Source organism: Lissotriton vulgaris, chromosome 3_1, assembly GCF_964263255.1.
Source record: "Lissotriton vulgaris chromosome 3_1, aLisVul1.2, whole genome shotgun sequence".
Taxonomy (NCBI): domain Eukaryota; kingdom Metazoa; phylum Chordata; class Amphibia; order Caudata; family Salamandridae; genus Lissotriton; species Lissotriton vulgaris.
The window spans coordinates 85,445,560-85,469,700 of NC_141689.1; the positions used below are offsets into that span (position 1 = coordinate 85,445,560).

Sequence of the window (24,141 nt, forward strand, 5' to 3'; positions counted from 1 at the left end):
GCATTGTACTGTTGAGCATATGTGTGGATCTCTCACTCTAGTTCCATTCTGCTTCCAAACCAATTATTGTTAAACTCTTCAGCTACAAGTATTGTGATTCTATCCACCTACTCATGCTAGACTGTCAGTAATATAAATGTGTCTTAAGACTTCAGACTTTAGTAAAACCGTCCCTCTTCTACCGCTCGGAATTGGTAATTTTGGATGACCATTACACTTAGCATAAAGCCGCCAACCTCGCTCTCACTATCTATCCATCTATCGCCCTCACTCTATCTATCTATCGCCCTCACTCGATCTATCTATCTAGTGCCCTCACTCGATCTATCTATCTATCTAGCTATCTCCTTCACTCTATCGCCCTCCCTCTATCTATCACCCTCACTCTATCTATCTATCACCCACAATCTATCTATCTATCTATCGCATCACCACAGCATGACTTAGCACCACCACAGCATCACTCAGGGGTACCACAACATCATCACTCAGGGGCACCACAACAGCATCACTCAGGGGCACCACAACATCACTATGCACTACCACAACATCACTATGCACTACCACAACATCACTATGCGCTACCACAGCATCACTGAACGCCACAGCATCATCCGTCGCTACTACATCACTCCGCGCCACCACAGCATCCATCTGTGCAACCATTCAACAACTGGTTCAAATATGTTCTCTCAATGTTTCAAGCTTTATTACAAATGTCACAAAAAGATGTTAATATTTCACTTCTGTTCTTAGATTTTCGTCACAGTAAAATGCACTGAACATAATCTTCACAAAAGTTAATTACAAAATGTTAAGCTTTTGCCATTATAAATTACAATAACTTTTATTTAAGTATTAATTATTTAAAAAATTAAAAGCCATTGTTATTTGTAATATCAATACATAACGTCACGTAAATACAACACATATTGCTTTACAAATGCTATAGGTGTCACATTTACGAAAGTTAAAACTATTGGCATTGTAAATGACAAAGCTATTAATTTTGCAATTTTCAAAACCAACACATAAATAAAAAATGTCATTTACAATACCAATGGCTCAAACTTTCCTAATGCGAGACCTATTGCATTGCAAATGCTTGTTAGTTTACAGTAGTGAGCAGCTGCTCATAAATTGTTTTTGTTCTTCAACCACTTCCTCTCTCCCTCTCCTCAGGGTGTGCCGCTATGATCAAAGCTTTCAAATCAGAAACTGACAGACCAGGATTGAGTCGTGTAGTAGGACCAACATGCTGAGGTTCTGGGCACATCTCCTAATAGGCTTATGCCCATAAATCCGGGTTCTCTAAAGTCAGGCCTGGAGGGCCGGATCCACGCCAGGTTTGTAAGATAATTTATCTTAATGTGGATATGATAAAAATGTGGCATGGGTCCAGCCCTCCAGGACTGACTTAAGAGAAGCCTGCCATAAATGATTAACATTGACAAAGCCAATAATTCTCGCATTGGCTTTGCCAGTGCTTGTAACGTATAGTATTTGTACATAGTGCTTACATATCGATTGAACGGTGCTACGTATTACACCCTGACGATCCATCCTGCAAAGGCTGCTCAAAAAAAAAATAACTAGCCCCTTCAATTACTTTCAGTGTTTATTTTGGATCCGTTTATAGCTTTTTTATTCGTTTTCTGGTGTTTTATATATTTACACATATCCTTCTTAGCCTGACAGATTATTTTGTGTTAATCTATTCTGATACATACATCATCCATCCACTCCTCACTTTCCACTTTTGACGATTTATAATATGCATACTCCCTGTTTTATTTGCATATAGCTCTTGCAATGGCGTGATTGTGTTTCTAAACACACCGAATATTGGAAGATAAGGGCTCTCAGTTATTTCCCAAAAACAACCAGTTCGGTTAATTGGGGTAGAGCTTACCAAGTTCATCTATAGGTTTCACACCTGTTTTTCACCACAAACTGCAAGTAGGTATAAACCACAAAAAAGTAAAAATCTGCTACGACAAAAAAAAAAATGCAAAAAACGAAACTGTCTTTTTTTTATATAAGTCTGTGCTTTTGTTCTGAAAGTAATCTTTCTTGAATAGCACGTTGCCAATTTTTCCACAAGGAAAAACAGATTTTGGTATATTTTGTTTATTTTCTGGACTCCTCAGCCACATGCAAATCAGTCTTGACTGCTCCAATAGGAACAGTTCAGCCCAAACAGCCAGACCAGATCCTCCCTGAACTGGAACACAAGCAACCCAAGACCAGTTTTTTGCCATAAGTGGTAAGGGTATGCCCAGACATTGGTCTTGTGCTCACTGTGTTACTGGAATAAAGGTATACCAAAGCGAAGAGCCCCAATCGGTTTGTAACCGGTTATTAGGCTGCTTGTGTTCTGAGCCTGGAAATACCTGGCCTGGCATTTCAGGCTGCACTGATCCTACTGGAGCAGGGGCAAGGCTGATTTGCGTGGGGCTGAGGTGACATGGTGGGCAAAAGAACGATGCTATGGAATGCTACCCAATCATTTGCTTGTGGTCAGAAAAATTGCAAGCATTATTCCTGTCACCTTTTGTACGTTTAAAGACCAGAGCACACATACATACAGGCTTGAAAGGCTTATTCCTCTGGTGTGGGTGGAGGGTCTAAGGTTGAATATGTGGAGGTTTAATAGGTACTTGCAAGGAGGAGTGTTCACTATTAGAGAATCTGTTCTTTCCGTCTGCAATCGTGGCAGTCCACCCTTTTAATAACAATGTGCATATTTCTTGAAGCACTAAAGCTCCAACGTCATACTCATGTTGCCATTATTATAGATATTCACTGTGCATTTTTTTTTTTTTATTTATTCAGGAAGACATTAATCAAATCAACAATTTGCGTTGCCGTCCAGCTTGGAACTTGGCTAACTCTGTTGTCCCACCCTGGCCCCTGTTTATGATTAAAAAATATATATTGTTTTCAAGGGATAATTCTTTCTTTGCTTAATCTGGAGTGCACGGGTTGTATTTACAGGTTGTGGTTTGTCTGGCATTTGAAGGATGACCTCTTACCCTTTACCTGCTATAGCTCAAACCTTACTCTTTACCCGCTATATCTTACCACAAATAGCTCTTCATTTAATGCTCTTGTTGGAAACAACATTGTTGTTCAGACATGTTTTCTCATTTGTAAATAGATGCACCTCTTCTGGCACATAATTCTGTTCAACTGTCTCAAGTTTATTAATGTTCACAATATGCAATATTTGTATTTTCTTGATATTTTGTTGTTTTTTTTTATGTAGCTGAAATGGCCTCTCAGAGGAGGTGGCTGTCGACATAAATCCTTTTCATATGCTAGCATGCATATTGGCAATACCTTGTTAGAATTGTACAAGTGTATTAGTTTTGTCAGGAAGGGCGCTTGATTTTTTGCATTCTTTATAACAAGGTAGTTTAGTTTTTAATTGTATGTGAATATATATATATATATATATATATATATATATATATATATATATATATATATATATATACACACTCCCATCCACTATGTTTCATTCGGTTATTTTTTGCCTTAAAACTATGTACTAATCATTGAAGTGAAATAATTGTCCGTCTCTAATTTTCGTAAAAATGAATGTGTTTTGTTGTCATTACTGAAAATCACGCACCAGTGTTAAAGCGTTGTTATAGGAAATTATTTTTTTTCCTCAGCAGGAACCTAGGCTGCAGCATATGGTGGATTGTGCTCAAACATCAGATGAAAAACATCATTGACATTGTTGGTTTTCAGCATCAGATTGTGGGAAAACGCCGGAAATAATGTTGGAAATTGAGTCTATGGTATAAAAATTATTTGCAGCGGTTTGTAAAAGAATGTCCGGAGGAAGGCATTGTTGAAACCCCTACCTGGCAAACATCACTATCAGCTTGACACTGTTGGCCATCACTGAAACCTGGCACTGGTCTCTGCTTTCTGAGCCCTGATGCTACCAACATCTCACTGAAGTCTAGCACTGACCATTCCTCACTGATGCCTGGCACTGGACACTCTCTAACAATGCTTGGGAAAGGCAACTTGCTAACGGGTGTTCCGGACAATGATTTGACAGAGCTCTCACAGGCCGTAAAGGATTCTGCGGAAAGGTCTGAGATCGACTGTGCACCAGAGCATGATTCTGACTCTGAGTATGCTTGTGAAGCACCTGCCTCTCCTGCAGAGCCACCAACTGCTTGCAGCAGACCTCTTGTAAGCTTTGACCAGAGCAGTGATGTGCAATCAGCAGACGTTGCTTTCGATGTTAAACCTTCCACTGCGGTTTCAACAGCAGATAATTCATCCTCTCCTGAAGTGCCCCTGCTTCCAGAAATTGTGAACTGGGTAAGTTGTTTTTGTTCATGAACACTTCATGGCGATGTATGCACCTCAGTAAACTGGTAAATATATTTATAATTTGTTTTTATTCTTCCATCCCTAAAGGTAAGTCTATAAAATTATTGGCAGCTTCTGGATTCATATAGTCTGTTACCCTACATTTGCTTCCTAACAGTGAAGATACTGGAGTGAAATAACATGACCGCCAAAGATTTTGTCTGTTGCTTGTAGTGTACAGCTTACAAAATACACAACCTACCAAACTACCAAAGAGTTGTCTAATTTCAGTGAACAGATGGGGGGGAAGCATTCTCCATATCTTATCAGTATTTTTCCTTTTGTCCATTGTGATTCAATTTCACTTGTTCTCTTGCTAAAATATCCGAAACTTTAAGCCCCCAAGTGTTCCTTCCTAGGAGTGTGCAGAGTGCCTTACAGTTCTGAGTGGGTCAGCTTTACTGTTGATATACATTTTTAGGTCTTGCCTATTCTATCCCGTAGGGATTGAGTCGGTGAGATTATAGTAAGCGGTCCGAAAAGTCTACCTAGCTGCAGATCGCGTACAGTTCATGTGAGTCAGACGCGTGCACATCATCGCCAGCTACATCACACATCACACACCACCATTTGTCTGTGCCTCGGCATCAGACTTCAAAGGCTGCTGCTCCCCGCCCCCTCAATCAGACTTCAAAGGAAACCGCTCACAGCCCCCCTCCGTCTCTCCCTCCCTCCCTACCTCTCCCTCCCTCTCCCTCGCACAACTCGCTTTTATTTTTTTTTAAATTAATTTATCGCACTCAACCCCCAGGGTCTCTCCTCCTTGGTCACTGTTTAAGCACTTCTCTCTCATACTCTCACACACGCGCCCTGGTTGCACTACCACGGCACCTTGTTTTGGTGTGTTGGCACTTCCTGTCGCTTTCTTCCAGTCCTTGCAGATCAGCTCACGCCTTGCGACGCTCTCCCCCACACCATAACTTCCTATTACTGCTTGCTTTACTTCTGCAGTCACTTCTCTACAGCCGCCTGCTAATTAAAACAGGTAACCGGCTGCCGCACGTTCACATTTTTTTTTCTCCATTTCGGCCGTGTGTCTTGCTGTTTTATGTAGCACATACTCGACCTGAGGGTATCAGAGCGCTTTACGGGCACACAATCATTTTTTATTAGGCACTGGGTGATTTGCACAGAATTACGGGATGTTGAATTGAGCGTCCCTGCCGAGACTCAAACCCGTTTCCAGAGCTCGACCGCTCTAGCCGTTAGGTTGCATCCTCGCCCAAATCTTTGTTTTATGTATTATTTATGTATTCATTTATTTAGCCACATAGTTTGTATGTGCAATTTTCCTATTCAGTGGGTAATTTTCATCTGTTTATATAGCGCATATTCGACTCGAGGGTATCGGAGCGCTTTACAGACACACAATCATTTTTTATTAGGCACGGGGTGATTTGCACAGAATTACGGGATGTTGAGTTGAGCGTCCCTGCCGAGACTCAAACCCGTTTCCGAGCTCGATCGCTCTAGCCGTTAGGCCGCATCCTCGCACAAATGTTTGTTTTATTTTTGTATTCATTTATTTAGCCATTTTCTAAACCATCTTCTTTCATTTTTTAAAAAAACGTTTTATTGAGTTTTCAGTATGAGTTTACAATATGCAAAAATCTGTGACCCCAAGTGGCAGTTACATTGAGTAAAGTAGAGTGAAAGAAAAACAAACCCTGCTAACATCAGTACACAACAGTAGAAGAGAGTACGTAAAGGTGCATACATTATGCTTGATCATTCTGAAATACCCTCAATCACAACCTAATGCAGGAGTCATTCAATTAGAAACTCAATATAATATAAGGCAGAAAAAAGAAAACATAAACCCCCTGAATTCCAACTACCCCCCACCCCTGGGTTGTGGACTAGTGACACCTTCATCAATTAAACGTTCAGTGTATAGGCCCGGATACAGATGTACACTAAACAAAAAGACAATTAGATTTCCATATATTTGTGATTACCAGCCATCACTTTCATACGTTGTGAACATCCCACTGATATCTACCCATATCACATGCTAAAACAGCTGACCTTCCTGCGAACGCAACTCCTCCAACATAGTATCCCATTCAAGGAAAATCGGATTTTTGCGCATGCCCCTAGTTTCCTCCCTGCGGATTGTTGCTCCTTCTGCTGTGGCCCATCTCATTAAATCTGCATGCCATACTCAAACTTCAGGGGGCTTGCGGGATTTCCATTTCCTAGTTATGTTCCGTATGGCCAACAGGCATGCCAGGTTCACAAAGCGGTACTGCACCTTGTTGGTAGTGAAGCCCCAATAGACATTCAACCGCTGTGTCAGTAATGTCCAGTTGTGTGGACAACTTTATCATGTCTCTTACTGTGCCCCAATCGTGGGTAATCCTACCTTTAAGGCTTGTAGGGGGGGTTCTCGTATGGGTGTTAATGGCGGCGTATATCTATTTGATCAAGTGACGCCACCTCCCATGTAATACATCATTTTTATCATTTCGTTCTCGGGGGGGGGTGTCTTTTCAGGAGCCCATGTCTTTTTAAGGAACCCAAGCAGGGCCATGTGTGTTAGGAACATGCATGCCGGGGCGCCGGTGTGTTGTAAGAATGTATTGCGGTCCATCAACCTCTCTGCCCCAAACAAATCAGCTACAGTACACACCCGACTTCCAGCCAAGGTGTTAGAATGCGTTTCATTAGCCGACCGCTATGTAGTGTGATCCCTAGAAGAGGTATATTGCCCGCGTACTTGCCTCCCTTCTTTGTGTATGTTAGAGCCGCTTTCCAGCAGCGCAGTGCTGTTCGCAATAACAGAGGAAGCTCTGTCGGAACCTTATTGCCCGGTAGTAATAAAGCATGTAGACTACCATTGTAAATATCCGAAAGAGTATAATCAATTTTGTGTAAGTTAAGTCCCACTAACCAGTAGGCCAACCATTGAAGTTGGCATGCGAAATAATAAGCCCGGAAGTCAGGCACCCCCAGCCCTCCCATTGAAGTACCAAGTTGGAGTTTCTTCAAACTAATACGCCGCCTACCCGCACCCCATATAAGGTCAATCAGCATGGTGTTCAATAAGTCAAAAGTATTTTGTGGTATAATCAGTGGCAGGTTCGTGAAGTAGTATATTAAACGAGGCAGCACCACCATCTTCGCTACTTGCTCTGCCTGGAACCGGAAGCGGCAATGTTGTCCAAAACGCAACGCTAGACCTCAGCGCCTTAAGTGCCCTATTTAAGTTACCTTCCAACAGGCCACCATGCTCCCTATAGATTTGGATACCAAGGTAACGGAACGTTGTGGGTGTCACCTGGAGCTCAGTACCGCCTATGTCCAGTGCAGTTAGGTCTGAATCAACCCGAAAGAAGAAGGCATGCGATTTAGAGGTTTTTAGGGCCAGCCCTGACACACCTTCAAATTTGCGAAACGCATCAAACAGTGGGGACAATGGGGTGTGGAGGCCGGACACGTACAAAAGTATGTCATCAGCATAAGCTGAGAAAAAGTGGACCGTATTGCCTATACGTATCCCCTGGGTTAAGGAATCGCAGCGCAGCTGTATGGCTAGTGGTTCCAGTGCCAAGATGAAGAGGAGGGGGGACAGTGGGCACCCCTGACGTGTCCCTCTGTGTATAGCATACTCATCTGATATATGCCCCCTGTTCTAGTGCGTGCCATAGGGGCCGCATACAATAATTTCACCCATTTGATATAATCGTCCGGAATGCCAAATTTCCGGAGCGCTTGAAACATGTATACCCAATGTATGGAGTCAAAAGCCTGCCGCAAGTCAAGAGAGATGCAACCGGCATGCGGGTACACACTTGGGGCCTCTGTCAGTAGGTAATGTAATTTCCGTATGTTTAGGGACGTGCTTCGGGCAGGTAGGAAGCCAGTCTGATCGTTATGGATCAACTTTGGGAGATGCGGGACCAACCTGTGGGCCAGAACTTTACTTAGAATTTTGTATTTGGTAGATAGAAGTGATAGCGGACGGTAGTTTGCTATGTTCGTGTGTTCCCGGCCTGGCTTGGGTAATGTAACTATCAGTGCCTGCGCTGTCATGGCCTGCAACGATCCACACTCCCAAGTCTCTTTGCATAACCTGACCAACTGTACCATCTTCTTTCATTTACATAAAAGCAGTGTTTGAGGCACGACTAAGATCGCGGAATTTGTATATGCAATTTTTCTACTGGATGGTTACTTTTCATCTGATTTTATAGCGCATACTCGACCCGAAGGTATCCGAGCGCTTTACAGACACACAATCATTTTTTATTAGGAACGGGGAGATTTGCACAGAGTCACAGGATGTTGAGTTGAGCGCCCCTGCCGAGACTCATACCCGTTTCCCGAGCTCGACCGCTCTAGCCATTCGGCCACATCCTCGCCCAAATGTTTGTTTTATTTATGTATTCATGTATTTAGATATTTTCTAAACCATCCTCTTTCGTTTACATAAAAGCAGTGTTTGAGGCACGCCTAAGATCGCAGAGTTTGTATGTACATGTTTTCTACTAGCAAAGTAATCCGCTCCCGCATCAGACTTCAAAGGAGTCCGCTCCCCTGCCGCTCCTCCTTTCCCCCCCACGCAATGCCGAGAGCTTGTTTCCCACCATTGCTCCGCTGATCCTTTTCTCAGCTCAGGGGCTGCACCCCTTCTGACTCACCTTACTAGCTTCTCTCCATCACTGCCCTTCCCCCTCCGGCTCGCTTTTCTCTCGGTCCCTGTTCCTCTGCGCCAGACCATGTCCTGGAGCAGCCGGTGCTAGTGTCACTCAGCACCATGACAACATCACTCAGGGGCACCACAACATCACTCAGCCCAACTACAGCAACACTCAGCACCACCACAGCGTCACTCAAGCACACAACAATATCGCTCAGGGCCACAAGAGCATCACTCAGCGCCACCACATCATCACTCAGGGCAAGCACAGGATCACTCACCTTCACCACTGCATCAGTCAGCACCACCACAGTGTCCCTCAGCACCACCACAGCGTCCCTCAGCACCACCACAGCGTCCCTCAGCACCACCACAGCGTCACTCAGCACTACCACAGCAACACTCAGCACCACCACAGCAACACTCAGCACCACCACAGCAACACTCAGCACCACCACAGCATCACTCGGCACCACAACAGCATCACTCGGCACCACAACAGCATCACTCGGCACCACCACAGCATCACTCGGCACCACCCGGCACACCACAGCATCACTCGGCACCACCACAGCATCACTCTGCACCACCACAGCATCACTCTGCACCACCACAGCATCACTCTGCACCACCACAGCATCACTCTGCACCACCACAGCATCACTCTGCACCACCACAGCATCACTCGGCACCACCACAGCATCACTCGGCACCACCACAGCATCACTCGGCACCACCACAGCATCACTCTGCACCACCACAGCATCACTCTGCACCACCACAGCATCACTCGGCACACCACAGCATCACTCGGCACCACCACAGCATCACTCTGCACCACCACAGCATCACTCTGCACCACCACAGCATCACTCTGCACCACCACAGCATCACTCTGCACCACCACAGCATCCATCACTCAGCACCACCACAGCATCACTCAGCATCACTACAGCATCACTCAGCATCACCACAGCATCACTCAGGGCCACCACAGGATCACTCTCTTTCACCACGACATCAGTCGGCACCACCACATCATCACTCGGCACCACCACAGCATCACTCGGCACCACCACAGCATCACTCGGCACACCACAGCATCACTCTGCACCACCACAGCCTCACTCTGCACCACCACAGCATCACTCTGCACCACCACAGCATCACTCTGCACCACCACAGCATCACTCTGCACCACCACAGCATCACTCTGCACCACCACAGCTCCACTCGGCACCACCACAGCGCCACTCAGCATCACCACAGCGCCACTCAGCATCACCACAGCGCCACTCAGCATCACCACAGCGCCACTCAGCACCACCACAGCATCACTCAGGACCACCACAGCAACACTCAGCACCACCAGAGCATCACTCAGCACCACCACAGCACCACTCAGGAACACATCAGCATCACTCAGTACCACAACAGCATCACGAAGCACTACCACAGCATCACGCTGCAGCGCAACAGCATTACAACAGCATCAGTCAGCACCACTACAGTATCACTCGGGGCCACCACACCATCACTCAAGGCCAGCACAGCATCGCTCAAGGCCAGCACAGCATCACTCAAGGCCAGCACAGCATCACTCAACGCCACCACAGCACCACTCAACAACACCACAGCATCACTCAGTGCTTCTTACAATTTTAAATTACAACTATCTATCACCCTCACTCTATCGATCGCCCTCACTCTATCTATCTATCACCCTCTATCTATCTATCACATTCACTCTATCTATCACCATCACTCTATCTATCAAACTATCGCCCTCACTCTATCTATCGCCCTCACTCTATCTATCTATCACCCTCTATCTATCTATCACACTCACTCTATCTATCACCATCACTCTATCTATCAAACTATCGCCCTCACTCTATCTATCTATTGCCCTCACTCCATCTAGCGCATCACCAGAGCATCACTCAGCACCACCACAGAATCACTCGGGGGCACCACATCATCACTCGGGGGCACCACAACATCACTCTGGGGCACCACTACATCACTATGCGCTATACCACAGCATCAATGAACGCCACAGCATCACTCGTCGCCACCACATCATCAATCAGCGCCACCACAGCATCAATCTGTGCAACCATTCAACAACTGGTTCAAATAGGTTTTCTCAATGTTTCAAGCTTTATTACAAATGTCACAAAAAGATGTTAATATTTCACTTCTGTTCTTGGATTTTCGTCACAAAAAAATCCACTGAACATAATCTTCACAAAAGTTATTTACAAAAGTTAAAGCTATTGCCATTATAAATTACATTAACTTTTATGTAGGTATTGATTATTAAAAAAAATTAAAAGCCAATCGTTATTTGTAATATCAATACATCTAAGTCGCATAAATACAACACATATTGCATTACAAATGCTATGTGTCACATTTGCGAAAGTTAAAACTATTGGCATTGTAAATGACAAAACTATTAATTTAGCTATTTTCAAAACCAACACATAAATAAAATATTTGTCATTTACAATACCAATAGCTCAAACTTTCCTAATGCGAGACCTACTGCATTGCAAATGCTTTTTTGTACAATGTACTAGGTACGTTGTTCATCAGAAGGTCGAGTAATGACAAACCCAGCCTGCTGTGGTACCACCACTTTCAACATAACTTAAGTTTCTGACCAAGCCACCTTCCAAAAGGAAGTTAAGAAAAGGAAACAAAATGTATTTTATGCAACATACTTCCACATTTCCTTCAGAAAAGGTTGTATTTCTGCTAAATTTTGGTGGACGTGTGTATTATCAAATTACATACAAATCCTCTATCCAGGCTATACCTTGTATGGGTTTTCATGTTGTAGTTGGATAGTTCCGAAATGTTAACAGCTTAGCAAAACGAGTCCCAATATTTCAACTGTAATCTATTGTCCTCTGAAAGTATTCTAGAAATAGAATAACGTTCTATTTGGTTTGTACTGTAATTATGTTTCAAGTATACTATTAATGTTATAGTTTTTTTTCTGTTTTGTTCTTCCAACTTGTTTTAATTACCTTCCCAGTGTGTTGCACCGAAGTCTGACTTGTTCTGATTCTATACATATTTTTGTAATTCTCCTCTTGCCAAGTGTTCCATTTTCCAGTGCTTTTGTCTGCTCTTTGGTGCTGCCTATGTTTATTCATGTACTCAATACCAAGGTAAATTTTGTTGCATGTGATGTATGTATCTAATAGGAAGGAATCCTGCACATCTCCGCTTCAGCCATGCAAGTTTGCTTGGCACATCTCCGCTTCAGTCATGCTTGCTTTTATGTGGGAACAGCAGTTCCTTTTGCACTGCTTTCAAGATGCAAATAGAGATGTTTCAGACCATCTGCAAATTCTTCAAATCATCATCAGCCCTGTTATTGAAAGTCTCATATCAACTTCCAGCTATCCTCCAAACAATTTGAATTTTTAATACATTTTTTTTTTACATACATTTTTATTGAAATCATTGCAGAGTCAAAATCTCAGCACAATCGACATGGTCAAGCAAAGTCAAGATACATTTACAACATAGTGAATCATTGCACAATTCTGTCCAGTAGTCTAGTCCGGTTCATGGCCAGTTCCATCGTGGGGGATTCACAAAGTTCACCCCGGTAGATGTTCCAGTGGCCCCACTTTTTGGCCCACTTCGCAGGGCAGCCACGAAGTTTGTAAACCGTTTTTTCAGCCAACATACACCTGTCCAGTTCAGCCATCCAGCCCACCCCCAGAGGTCTATCGGCAGCACCCCATTTCATTGCTATTGGACGCTTAGCAATTTGGAAACTCAAAGCAGCCCACTGTAACTCTAGATCGTTCAGGTCCGTGGTACCCCAGATGTTGAGACCAATTTCTTTTGGCGACAGAGGAACGGGCTTTCCCAGCGAGTCTCTCATTTTACGGACAACCACCTCCCAAAAGCGCTGTATTTCTAGACATTCCCATAATATATGGTAGAAGGTACCAGTTTGTCCGCATCCCCTTAGGCACCTGTCATCCTCCCTCCTCCCGATCCTGGCTAACAATCGCAGGCATGTAGGTCCTGTGTAAGATCTTCAGTTGGATCAGTCCGAGTCGGTGATTAATCGCCACCTCCCTGGGGGACATCAAGGCCGCCACCACTAGTCCTCTTCCAGGTCGCCTAGGTCCGTCTGCCATTTGTCTCGTAGGGGCTGAAATGTATTTGGGAGGTTATTGCAAAGCTTATGTTATGTGGAGGAAATGGCCTTTGTCGGGAGGGGTTCTGAAAGCAATCTATCCTCTAGGGGGTAGGATTCTGGCAAGGAGGAAAGATCAGGGATGGCGGAGAGGAGGGCATGTTTGATCTGGAGTTAGCGGAAGGCCTCAGTCTGTGTGAGTGCGTATTGGTCTGTAAGTCTGCGAAGGTTAACAGTTTGCCCCTGTGTATTAGGTCTCCTATTGTTGAGATGCCTATTGTGTCCCACTTGTCGAAGCCCAGCTGAAAGCAGAGGGAACCAAGTTGTTGTGATGCCCACAGCGGGGTGACTTTGGTGAGTCTGTTTGACCATCCTAGGCGTGTAGTGGCTTGATGCCATACTGCTACTGTGTGTGCCATGGGGCCAATGTACCTATTTTTTTGGGGCCTGCTGTATAGGGCCCCGAAATATCCCTCCCGTCCAGTTTGGTATCTGTCAAAATGGAAGGCTGGATCATTGGGTGAGCCGTGTATCAAGTGGTTAGTAGCCACCAGTTGCGATGACCAGTAATAAAGGCGCAAGTTGGGGAGTGCAATGCCTCCGTCATACCAGCTCATTGTCAGCTTCTGTAGGGCAATACGGGCAGCCCCTCCATCGAACAGGAGAAGGCGGAGATCGCTCTCCACCGACCTAAAGTAGGAGTCGGGAATCGGAAAGGGGCAGTTTTGGAGGGCATACAGAAAGCGCGGGAGTGCCAATATTTCGAACAGGGCTGCTCTACCTTCGAGGGAGAGTGGTAGGGATCGCCAGTGTGCCACGTCGCTGTGTAGTCTACGCAACCGGGCGAGTAAATTCCGATCGCGAAATAGAGTGGGATCTGTAGTGACGAATATACCTAAATATTTGAAGCCCTCTTGGGCCACCGGTATGGAGAACCCGTGGGGCAGCAAGGGGGGGGGGGCCATGTACCATGTATAAAGCCGATTTAGTCCAATTGATCGTGTAACCCGAGTATTTCCCGAAGTTAGTCAATACGTGGAACAAACTATTGATAGAAGATTTAGGAGAAGCTACATAAATTAGGATATCGTCTGCGTAGAGGGAAATTTTGGCGGTCACTTCGTCGTTCCAGCGGAGGCCTATGATGGAGGCGTCGGTGCGGATCCATTTACATTTACATTTACATTTATTGAGTCAAACGCCATCGTGGCGTCGAGGGACAAGATAGCTGCGTCTTCCTGGACATATGGCTGTCTGCTCAGTACATTGTTGACTCTGCGCAAATTTAGGGCTGTGTTTTGCCCTCGAAGAAACCCCGATTGGTCGGCGTGAATTAGGGAGGGAAGTATATCAAGGAGACGGTGGGCCAGAAATTTCGCCAGAACCATGGCCTCTGTACTAATCAAGGAAATCGGCCTATAGGAGCTGAAGTCATTGGGTGGCTTATTTGGTTTAAGAATGACGACCACGGATGCCAGCCTCTGATCGAGTGGAAGGGAGCCGATGTCTCGTCCTTCCTCGAACATCTTTTTAAGGTGGGGACAACTCCTGGGGACATAGTTTTCAGAAATTCAATCGGGACCCCGTTGGGACCCATGGCTTTACCTGATTTGATGGAAAAAATCGCCGACGTGAGCTCGTCTGCTGTAATGTCAGCGTCAAGCATGTCTCGGTCTGTCTCCGAGAGCATCGGTAGCTGCATCTCCCGAGGAGTTACCTAGATTCCTCCGAGGTATAGATCGCCCCGGCCGTGTAGATGTGTGCCAGGTGGTCTGCGAAGGTCTCCGCCACCTCCTGTAGGTCAGAGGTCACCGATCCATCTGGACGTGTGATAGAGGAAACCCATCTCGTCCCCTGCTCGCGACGTTCCAGCCAGGCAGCATTTTCCCGGCTCGATCGCCGTGTTCATATATTCAATAGCGTGTGTTGAGCAGCCGAGCCTGCGCCTTCTCTTGCGCCAGAGCCCGATAGTTAAGCTGTTTTGCGCGGAGTCGGCGAGCCGACTCCGTCAACGGGGATGCGTTGTGGGCCAACTCCATCTGGAGGAGGTCCGACTCGGCTTGCAGGATCCGGTCATTGTGTTGCCGGAGGTAACCCAGTTTGAGCGATAGTGACCTGCCTTTAATGACCGCCAGATACGCTTCCCATATAGTTATTGCCGATTGAACCGAGCCTATGTTTTCAGTTAAGTAGAAGTCAGTATGTTCAATCAGGTCTTCTTTGATATCTTGAACTTGCAAGATCCAGGGATTAATGACTATGGGGCCTCGGGTGGTTTGCTGATAGTACGTCAGTTCTACTCTGATGGGAGAGTGGTCAGAGATACCACGGGGAAGACCTTTGGGATGGTTAAAGAATCCAATGTCTGCTGTCGGGCAAAAGAAGTAATCAATACGGGACATGCTATTGTGTGCGTTGGAGTGGTGTGTGAAGTAGGGAATAGTGGAGTGGTGGGATCTCCATATATCTTCTAAACCCATGACGTGAGCAAACTCGGAAAGGTCCGTGCAGGATTTATGTGAACGACGTGTGGGCTTTCTGTCGAGTTGATCGTCCATCGTCATGTTGAAGTCGCCCCCTATGAGGAGTGTGCCCATGGAGAAGGTCGCCAGGCAGATCCCCAAGTCCCGAAGGGAGTCCCGGCCCAAAGTCGGCGGGAGGTATACGGATATAAGATTCAGGGGACGCCCCTCCCAAGAGGTCTCGACCGACGCAAACCGGCCCAGAGGGTCAGCCCACGTCTTTATGTCTGTGAGTGCGAGGGTTTTCCGGACTAGGATTCCAACGCCGCGGGACCCGGATGAGAATCCCGCGTGTACCAATAGTCTATATCCCCCTCTTTGGAGTGCCTGCCATGTGTTGCCCACCAGATGTGTCTCCTGTAATAGTACTATGTCGGGAGAGTGGCGTCGTAGGTATTGAAGGACTGTGCCTCGTTTTATTTTATATCCTAGCCCATTTACGTTCCACGACATGATGGTGAGGGATCTAGACAGGGACTGTGGATTAGTGGTGGACGTCATGGTGGAGATGTATATGTGGCAAGAGAAGCAAGATGTTTCGTCTCAGGTGAACGTGAGCGGTAGGGGCAAGAGGCATCTGGACCCCCGGGGGTTGTGAAGTGTCAAGCTGTGGAGAGAGAGTGCGCCACACCACCGCTAAGCCCGGCATAGAACCTGGACTGTTGCAAGAAAGGACTCTGCTAAGGACAAAAGTAACAACAAACAAAAACAAGAACAAACCCTCCCATCTCCCCAACCCCACACCAAACCACCCAGCCCCCCTGCCCGCGGACTTAGAACTATCCACTCCCCAACTAGGCAGAGTGCCTGTCGCCCTCCCGAACAGGAAAGGGGTACTTGGTGAACCGTAAAGGCCCTCGCCATAAAGCATCATAGTATAACAAATAATCAATATCATTTCGAAGCCAACCTGTATACTTTTGACATAGTATAAAAGGAACATAACATACAGTTTGGATGAACGTTTCGTCCCGTGCAAATAACAGGACCACTTATAGAGTCTAGCAGTAAGAGTCCCATTGCATTGTCCACAGTGTTGCCGCCACAGTCGGGCCAATGGCAGCCAGAGGCAGTGCCCGTCGCAGAGGTCGTCGTCCATCTCTCCTGTGTGGATAGTCTCAATGATCATCTGGTTCTCCCTCCGGCAGACCCCCCTCCTCGATCCGGGGGGCGGTTGCGATGTTCACTCGTTCCAGAGCCACCACAGTTGTTGTTTGGTTTTCCAACTTGGCCCCATCCTTCCAGCCATTCCCAGGCCATCTCCGGAGATTCGAAAAACCAAGTCTTGCCTTCTGCTTCCACACGGAGTTTCGCAGTAAAGAGCATGGAGTATTTAATGTCTTTATCACGCATGGCTTTTTTTACCTCAAGGAAGCTGCGTCGTCTGGCCTGCACCTTCACTGTGAAGTCCGGGAAAAACGTGATATGTGCATCATCCAAGCGTAAAGGTCCTCCCGTGCGGGCCGTTTGGAGGATGGAGTCCCTGTCACGAAAATTGAAGACCCTTGCTATAATGGGGCGTGGAGGGGCCCCCGGCTTTGGGTGGCCTCCGGGGACTCGATGGGCCCGCTCGATGGAGAAGTATGCGGAGAGACGTTTGAATTTTTAATACATTTTTGATGCCCCTTCTTTAATTTCATCCTATTTCAGTCTCCTCGATCCCACTTTCTTTCTTTGGAGGCCATTTCCATGTACCAGTTTCTTTTGAGTATTTCTGAAATTAAACCAAGCTGTCACTTAGATGCTGAGCAACTGTTTGTAGAGTAGGCTATGGCCAAAAAGGTTTCTTTGCACCTACATCATATTTCAGATGTGGTGATTTGGGTGGCTTTCATAATATAACAGCTATTCTTTGTGGGATCAAGGAAGTACATGATTATTTCTCCACAGTGTAATGACGAGCATTAGCAAAGCCAAAAGGTATGCCTTTGGCTGCCAGCCCTTTGGCTTTGTCAATGCTAGTTTTCTTAGGCCGGCAGTTTTGTATAAGTGTTGTTTGTGAGGCTCCTGGGCCATTGATAATATATATATTTTTTAAACTATTTGCTAACAGCGAAAGTAAATTTTGGTAAAAGCCAAACGTGCACATTTCATTAGTAGTCCCTGGCAAAGAAGGGAGCTAACTTGTGTGTGTGGGTATGTTTCTTGTTAAAAAGCAGAATGTGTCAGTTAGTCAGAATACTTTATTTTGATAAATCAATATCATAAAAAGACAATAGTACTATACAGAGCATGCATAAAATACATTATTTATACACAGTAAAAACTGAATATTAAACTAGTTAAAAATTTCCCAAAAAGTTTCACAAGGTAAGATCATGATAAAAAGAATAAAAACATCAATCATTTTGGTTACCCTGACTACCATTTTTCACAATGCAAACATTATACAGAATTACATCCAAATTCATTTAGGAGCAATCAATCATTTTCCTGTTCCTAGTCCTGCCAGCGCCCACTAGAAAACTAGCAACATGGAAAATGATCCTGGGGGTCTGTAATAATTGCAAGTACAAGAGGGCAGGCTTGACCTGCAAGAACCCAGCCTCCTTTAGTATTGGGACCAAGAATTTCATCCTTAATTCCGTGTAGTGACCACAGAACATCAAAAAGTACATTGTGCTCTGGGCGGAAAAATTGTCACAAGAACACGGCATTGCATTTTCAGGGGTACTCCAGTTGGGAAAGTAACCTAGATTCAGATGAATCATGTTAAAACGAAAACGAGTTAAAAGAAACCTATGGTATGGACCGTTCACCGCATTAAGATAGATTTCAGGTCCTAGTGGGCTGGATATAATGTGATTAGCCCTTACAGTGAGTTTTTTTTAATTCTAGTTCTTCTCTCTCCAGAGTCAGCATTTGTGCCATTGCGCCCTTAATTAGTGCAATGTCCTTCGATGTTATTGACTCTGGTGAGGAGAAAAGCTCTGGTCTCCCTAGTTTAAGAAGACTGTTTTTAATGTATGTCAGACACTGAATCTTATTGTTGTTATCTAAATGGAGACAATCTTTCAAGATAATGTGGTTCAAGGGGATTTCCCGATTTAGCCAGGTCTTCATCCAACATATTAGAGGAGCCGTTCTTATCATGTCTGAAATAAAGCCTACCCCAAGTTCAGAATGGATAGTATATGAGGGAGTAGACTGTGGGACTGAAAGGACAGATCTCAAGAATGTATTTTCTGTTATCTGTAAACAATCCGGGGCACTGTAGCCCCATATTGAGCTACCGTATGTGGCCACTGCAAGGCATTTCGCTTTATATATCCTCATTAGTGCTACTATAGGCCTTGCCCCCAGTTTTTTTGTGAAACCCTGGAGTGCCGAAGTAGTTCTTGCAAAGGAGATGTTTCTATTTTTAAGCTGCGAGCCCCAGTTCCCTCTCTCATCAAAGGTAATCCCCAGATAAGGGAATGTGGGCACTCTACAAAGTTCTTCTTTGCAGCCAAAGAAAGTTTTAGATTGCTTCTGCCTAGAGCACCTCCCCATAATCAAAATCTAGGACTTCTTTGCAATTATTTTAGGGTCCAGGGATCCCATAAAATTCCCGAAGACGTCTAGCAACCGTTGTAGTCCAACCCCGGTCCGCGAGAGAAGGACAGCGTCATCCGCGTAGAGGAGAACTGGCATACCAAGTTCCCCTATACGCGGGATGTCAAGGGTAGCCTCCTTTAGTGCAGGTTCTAGGGCATTGATATATATCGTAAAAAGAAGGGGAGCCAGAATGCACCCTTGCTTGACCCCCCTTTCCGAGTTAAAATGGCTAGAACAGCGCCTCTCCCTGACGGAAGCTAATAGGCCAGAATGTAAGTCCGCCAAAAGGTTAACTAAGGCCCTATCAAGTCCCATGTTAAGTAAAATTTTCCACAGCTTTGACCGGTTTACAAGGTCAAATGCCGATGAGAGGTCCATGAACCCCAGATACATGGACCCCTCCTTGGCCTTGGTATATTTATCCAGTAACAATTGCAAATTGAGACATTGGTCCAATGTACTCTTTTTCGGTCTAAACCCATATTGCACATTGGACAAGACCCCTCTATCGTTGACCCATTCATTTAATTTGTGCAAGATAACCCGTCCCAGAATCTTGACCGAGGAGTCTATTAGGGAAATGGGTCTGTAACAAGAGGGGTCCTGCCTGTCTCCCTTCTTAAAGACTGGGATAATCATAGATTTTTTCCAGGAGGCCGGTATGTTATTTTGATTTAAAATGTTAAAAACACTACACAAAATCTTCGACCAGAATTTTGGCGCGCATTTAAAAACATCTGCTGGGACCCATCAGGACCTGGAGCCTTGTTTTTTAGGGTCAGTTCAATCGCTCTTTCTACCTCTATGACCTCAAAGGTCACGTTGGAACCCTCGGGTCTAGAAGGGGTATCAACCATTTGAATTTCCGGGCCTGGGATAGAGTATATTTTACCAAAGTGTGTTATCCAGCCCTCATCTGGGATATTAGCCTCAAGTGGAGAATTCTCCTCACCCAAGAATAACGGTTGATTTACAATTTTCCAGAACTTCCCACTATTTTTTAGGGTCTCAGGGGCAAGTAATTGTGACTAACCACGTGTGTGTTTTGAGCCTGCTTCTCTAGGCATACAGCCACCTCGTCCTCAACCTTATCCAATACTTCTTGCAAAAAAGTTTCAGGGACTATATTTGACCATTTTAGCCTACGTCCTTGGTCTTTAACGACCACGTTTAGGCCACCCTTATGTGTCACAGTTTTCAGGGTTAATAAGTCCGCAGACATTATCTCTATTAACACCGGATTGTGGTCACTGAAGACTGAAACCTCAGTCTTAAACCTTAAAACTTTACACAACATAAAAAAGGACATAAAAATGTAGTCAATTATAGTACCGTCATCTGATCCTTTGAATCCTTCCCCACAACCTGACTCGTAAAGGTTCCATCTTGCCAGGAACTTTTCAAGGGCCTCCCCCCTTTTAGAATGTTCGAAGTGCATGGGTGAAGAATATTGGGGGCCTTCTTCTTCTATACTGGCAACGGTTGGTTACAGGGATGAATGTTAAAGTCCCCAAGGAATATTATTTCAAAAGTATTCACATTAATGCTATAGACTGACAGAAATTTCTCCAATAAATCCAGATTATAACTGGTGCACTCGTGGGCGCTTGAATTATAAAAGTTAATAAATAAGATCTTAGGGTTATCAGGAGTGGGTAGTTCAACAATTAAACAGTTCTGGCATCCTGAATTTCACTGAGTTAGTGTACCCTTTAGGTCAAGTTTAAATAAACTTAGTAAGCCTCCCTTAGCTCTACCTGCCACGCTACTAATTGCTGGGATGCAAACGTGTCTGTACCCATCTAGAGAGAAACTGTTTGCCTGGTCCCATGTCTCTTGAAATGCTATAATGTCATAGATTTTTTTTTGTCAAAGAATAATGTCATAGATTTTTAATGAATGAATCCAAGTATCATTCCCTGCTTTAGCCTTAATACCAGCAATGTTCCATGTCACAATTCTAGAAATAGGGTGTGGGGGCTGTACATTAGTCCTCGATTCATTTGACTGTCAATCATTTTCCTCCAAAGATGATGGGGAGGTATAACGATTGGCCAATGGAAGGGCTTGATCAAATTGGTTATATGGCCTGGCCAACCTGTAACAATATGGGTCCAGTCTATTTGAAGGTTGATATCCAGTTTGCGGAGGAGTAACGAAGCCACGCCTTGGTAAGGATGAGGAGAACTTGGACTGATCAGTATGTGAGTACGGAGTATTATTGAGATGATTATAAAAGAAACCCAGAGGGCGTGCACATACGATGTTATCGGCATCAGGTAAGGAAGCTGCTCTGAGTAAGACTGTGGCAACATGCTGCGGATGCTTAAAATTAACAATAATACAATACTCCCTGTTGTTTTTCCTAGAATTTCCTATCCAGCTAACTCTTCGGGTAGATATTATGTCATTGGAAAAGGCAAGTGGAAAACTACAATTCCTATTCAGCCACGATAGTGATTTATTTTTCAGGGCCTCGTGGGTTTCTAGCCGAGAGTCAGTAAGATGAGAATCCACCTCAGGTACGTTTGTTAATACAACTATATATGGAACACAATCTGGGGGGAGATTAACTGATGCTCTTCTCTTAGCCACGCTTCTCCCCTCGTTATTCCCCCCAACTATGGTAGATTGGTTACTAGAAATCATTGGGGGAAGTTGGATAGCTGGTACAGGAAGTGGTGGAATGGGTGGTACAGGGGGTGATTGAGTGGCTAGTGCAGTTTGTGCAGTATGTGTGACCCTATTCCCCCCCATTGCTAGGAGCAACTGCATCCTTATTGACATTATTGCTAACCTTAGAGTTCTTATTTGTTTTAGTCAAGGTTAGATGAGAATTCAAAAGGCCACCCAATCTAGATACTTCTTGTGTTACCTGATCTAATTTTGCCACAAGAGGTTTAATCATGAGTTCTAATTTGGATTCAATAATACTGGCCAAGAGGTCAATTTGGTCAGGGTACAGGTTAATCATCTCGGCCTTATTTTGAGGTTTCATTTACACCCCTTGTTCTTAGGTGGGGTCCCAGCCTTTTTGGATTTCCTAATCCCCCCCCCCCCGCTTTACAGGTACCTTCCTGCAGGCCTTTACTACCGGTGAGTATGCCGGTGAAGGTATTGGGGAAAGTTGTAATGAAATATCCGGAGGTTTATCCAGCACTTCCTGCCTCTGTTCTGGAAGTGTTTCGTTATCACTAATTATTTCCGGGCCTTCAGTGCGGCTACGATCTAGGACAGGGGTGACTGGGGGGACATGCAAGCTTGTAGGTGAAGCCGGTGGGCTTACCCGATTTAATCAGAGACGCCTTTCTTTATTAATTTTACTTACTACCTTGACCAAGTAGTTGTTCATTGTACTGGTCACAAGAGGGGTTTTAGCCGATCTAAGTTTAGACATTATTATGTTCCAAGATGACAGTTACAGAACAAGGTTTTAGAGGCACCGTTACTATTGCAGAAAGGGAGCTTTGCTAAAAGTGGCTACAACTACAGTTACACCTATAAGGGTCCACAATACATAGCAAGAATAGTCTCACGGTTTTGGGGTGTCTGGGGGCAAGATAAACCAAAATCCGTGGCCCAGCCCAGCCTCGGTCTGCCATGGGCGGCCCCACCCTTGTCCCGGGCTTCTCCCGTGCGCGTCCCGCGGGACGAGGGACCGACGGTGCCTTTATGCGCCTCCTGGTGCTAGTCTCTGGCGTCACTGCTGCTGGTCACGGGGTGGGAGGGACCCGGCAGAGCCAAGCCCGGCCGGTGGAGCAGGCGGAGCAAAGCTGGCCCTCTGTTGCTGGAGCTGCGGATCGGCGGAGTCAAGCCCAGCCCACGGTACCAGCTGGAAACTGGTAAGACTCCCCCCTGGACTCCGCACCGACGGTGCCTTTTATGCGCCTCCTGGCGCTAGTCTCTGGCGTCACTGCTTCTGGTCACGGGGTGGGAGGGACCCGGCGGAGCCAATCCCGGCCGGTGGAGTAGGCGGAGCAAAGCCCGGCCCTCTGTTGCTGGAGCTGCGGATCGGCGGAGCCAAGCCCGGCCCACAGTAGCAGCTGGAAACTGGTAGGACTCCCCTTGTGGTCATTCACAATGAAGTTAGCCAGTGGCCAAAGTGAGCGAACACATTACCCCATGCTGTACGATCTAGAAGGTAGTAGAACATTTGAATGGCACAGATCAATAGATTAAGAGAGCTGGCTGGAAACCCCTATAAATACGTATATGTACATTTGAGTAATATCAAACGGTCTTCTCTAACACCAAACCTAAACAGTAGTTTCATCCATGTGACTTAGACAGTTTCCACCTAACTTTACTTTTACCATCAACTACTAAACCTGTGGAGAGCACACAGTTTCTACCCTTTTGGTAAGTACATGGAATTCTTGAATTATCTTGACTGTAATGACTTGAGGCGTCTCTGGGTTCCTTTGTTATCCTACACCCTCCCACCCAGTCATGTGAGCATCTGTCAAGCAGCTGCCTCCGGCTTCTAATGATTTTATTTTTGATTTTTTTTAATGTATGCCTAAGATACTAGGATGTCTTGTAGCATTCTAGTGGGATCTAGTTTGTTGCATAAGTTCAGACTTTGGAGTAACTCTACAAGATGTGCTTTCCCACCCACACGTGTCATGGGTGAACTTGGTTCAATGCACTGGCAATGAATTTAAACAACAAGTTATTGTAACCCCACAAAACACTACTCAATGTGTAATTGACATAGAAAAATTGCTTTTGGGTTACTAACAATCCCATAAAAGTATCTGGTGCACAGTGGAAACCACAACAAACCTTATTTCGTTATTTAAGGTATCATACACAGTGTACTAAGAAGAACAAACACTTTTAAGTTAAAAGTATTTATTACTACCGAAACA

The 24,141-nt window shown here is 45.2% G+C and overlaps 1 protein-coding gene across 2 annotated transcripts in view; it reads left to right on the forward strand.

Annotated features, from left to right (window-relative positions):
• Positions 1-24,141, forward strand: part of LOC147726001 (uncharacterized) — a 501,842-nt gene that overhangs the window by 47,258 nt on the left and 430,443 nt on the right. Inside the window, exon 2 of one of the 2 annotated variants that reach the window (XM_086960119.1) lies at positions 3,681-4,347. In XM_086960119.1, the coding sequence (XP_086816245.1) occupies positions 4,000-4,347 (348 nt within the window). In that variant the 5' untranslated portion in view covers positions 3,681-3,999. The remainder of the gene's footprint in view (positions 1-3,680; positions 4,348-24,141) is intronic. The other variant, XM_086960118.1, reaches the window with a different exon arrangement.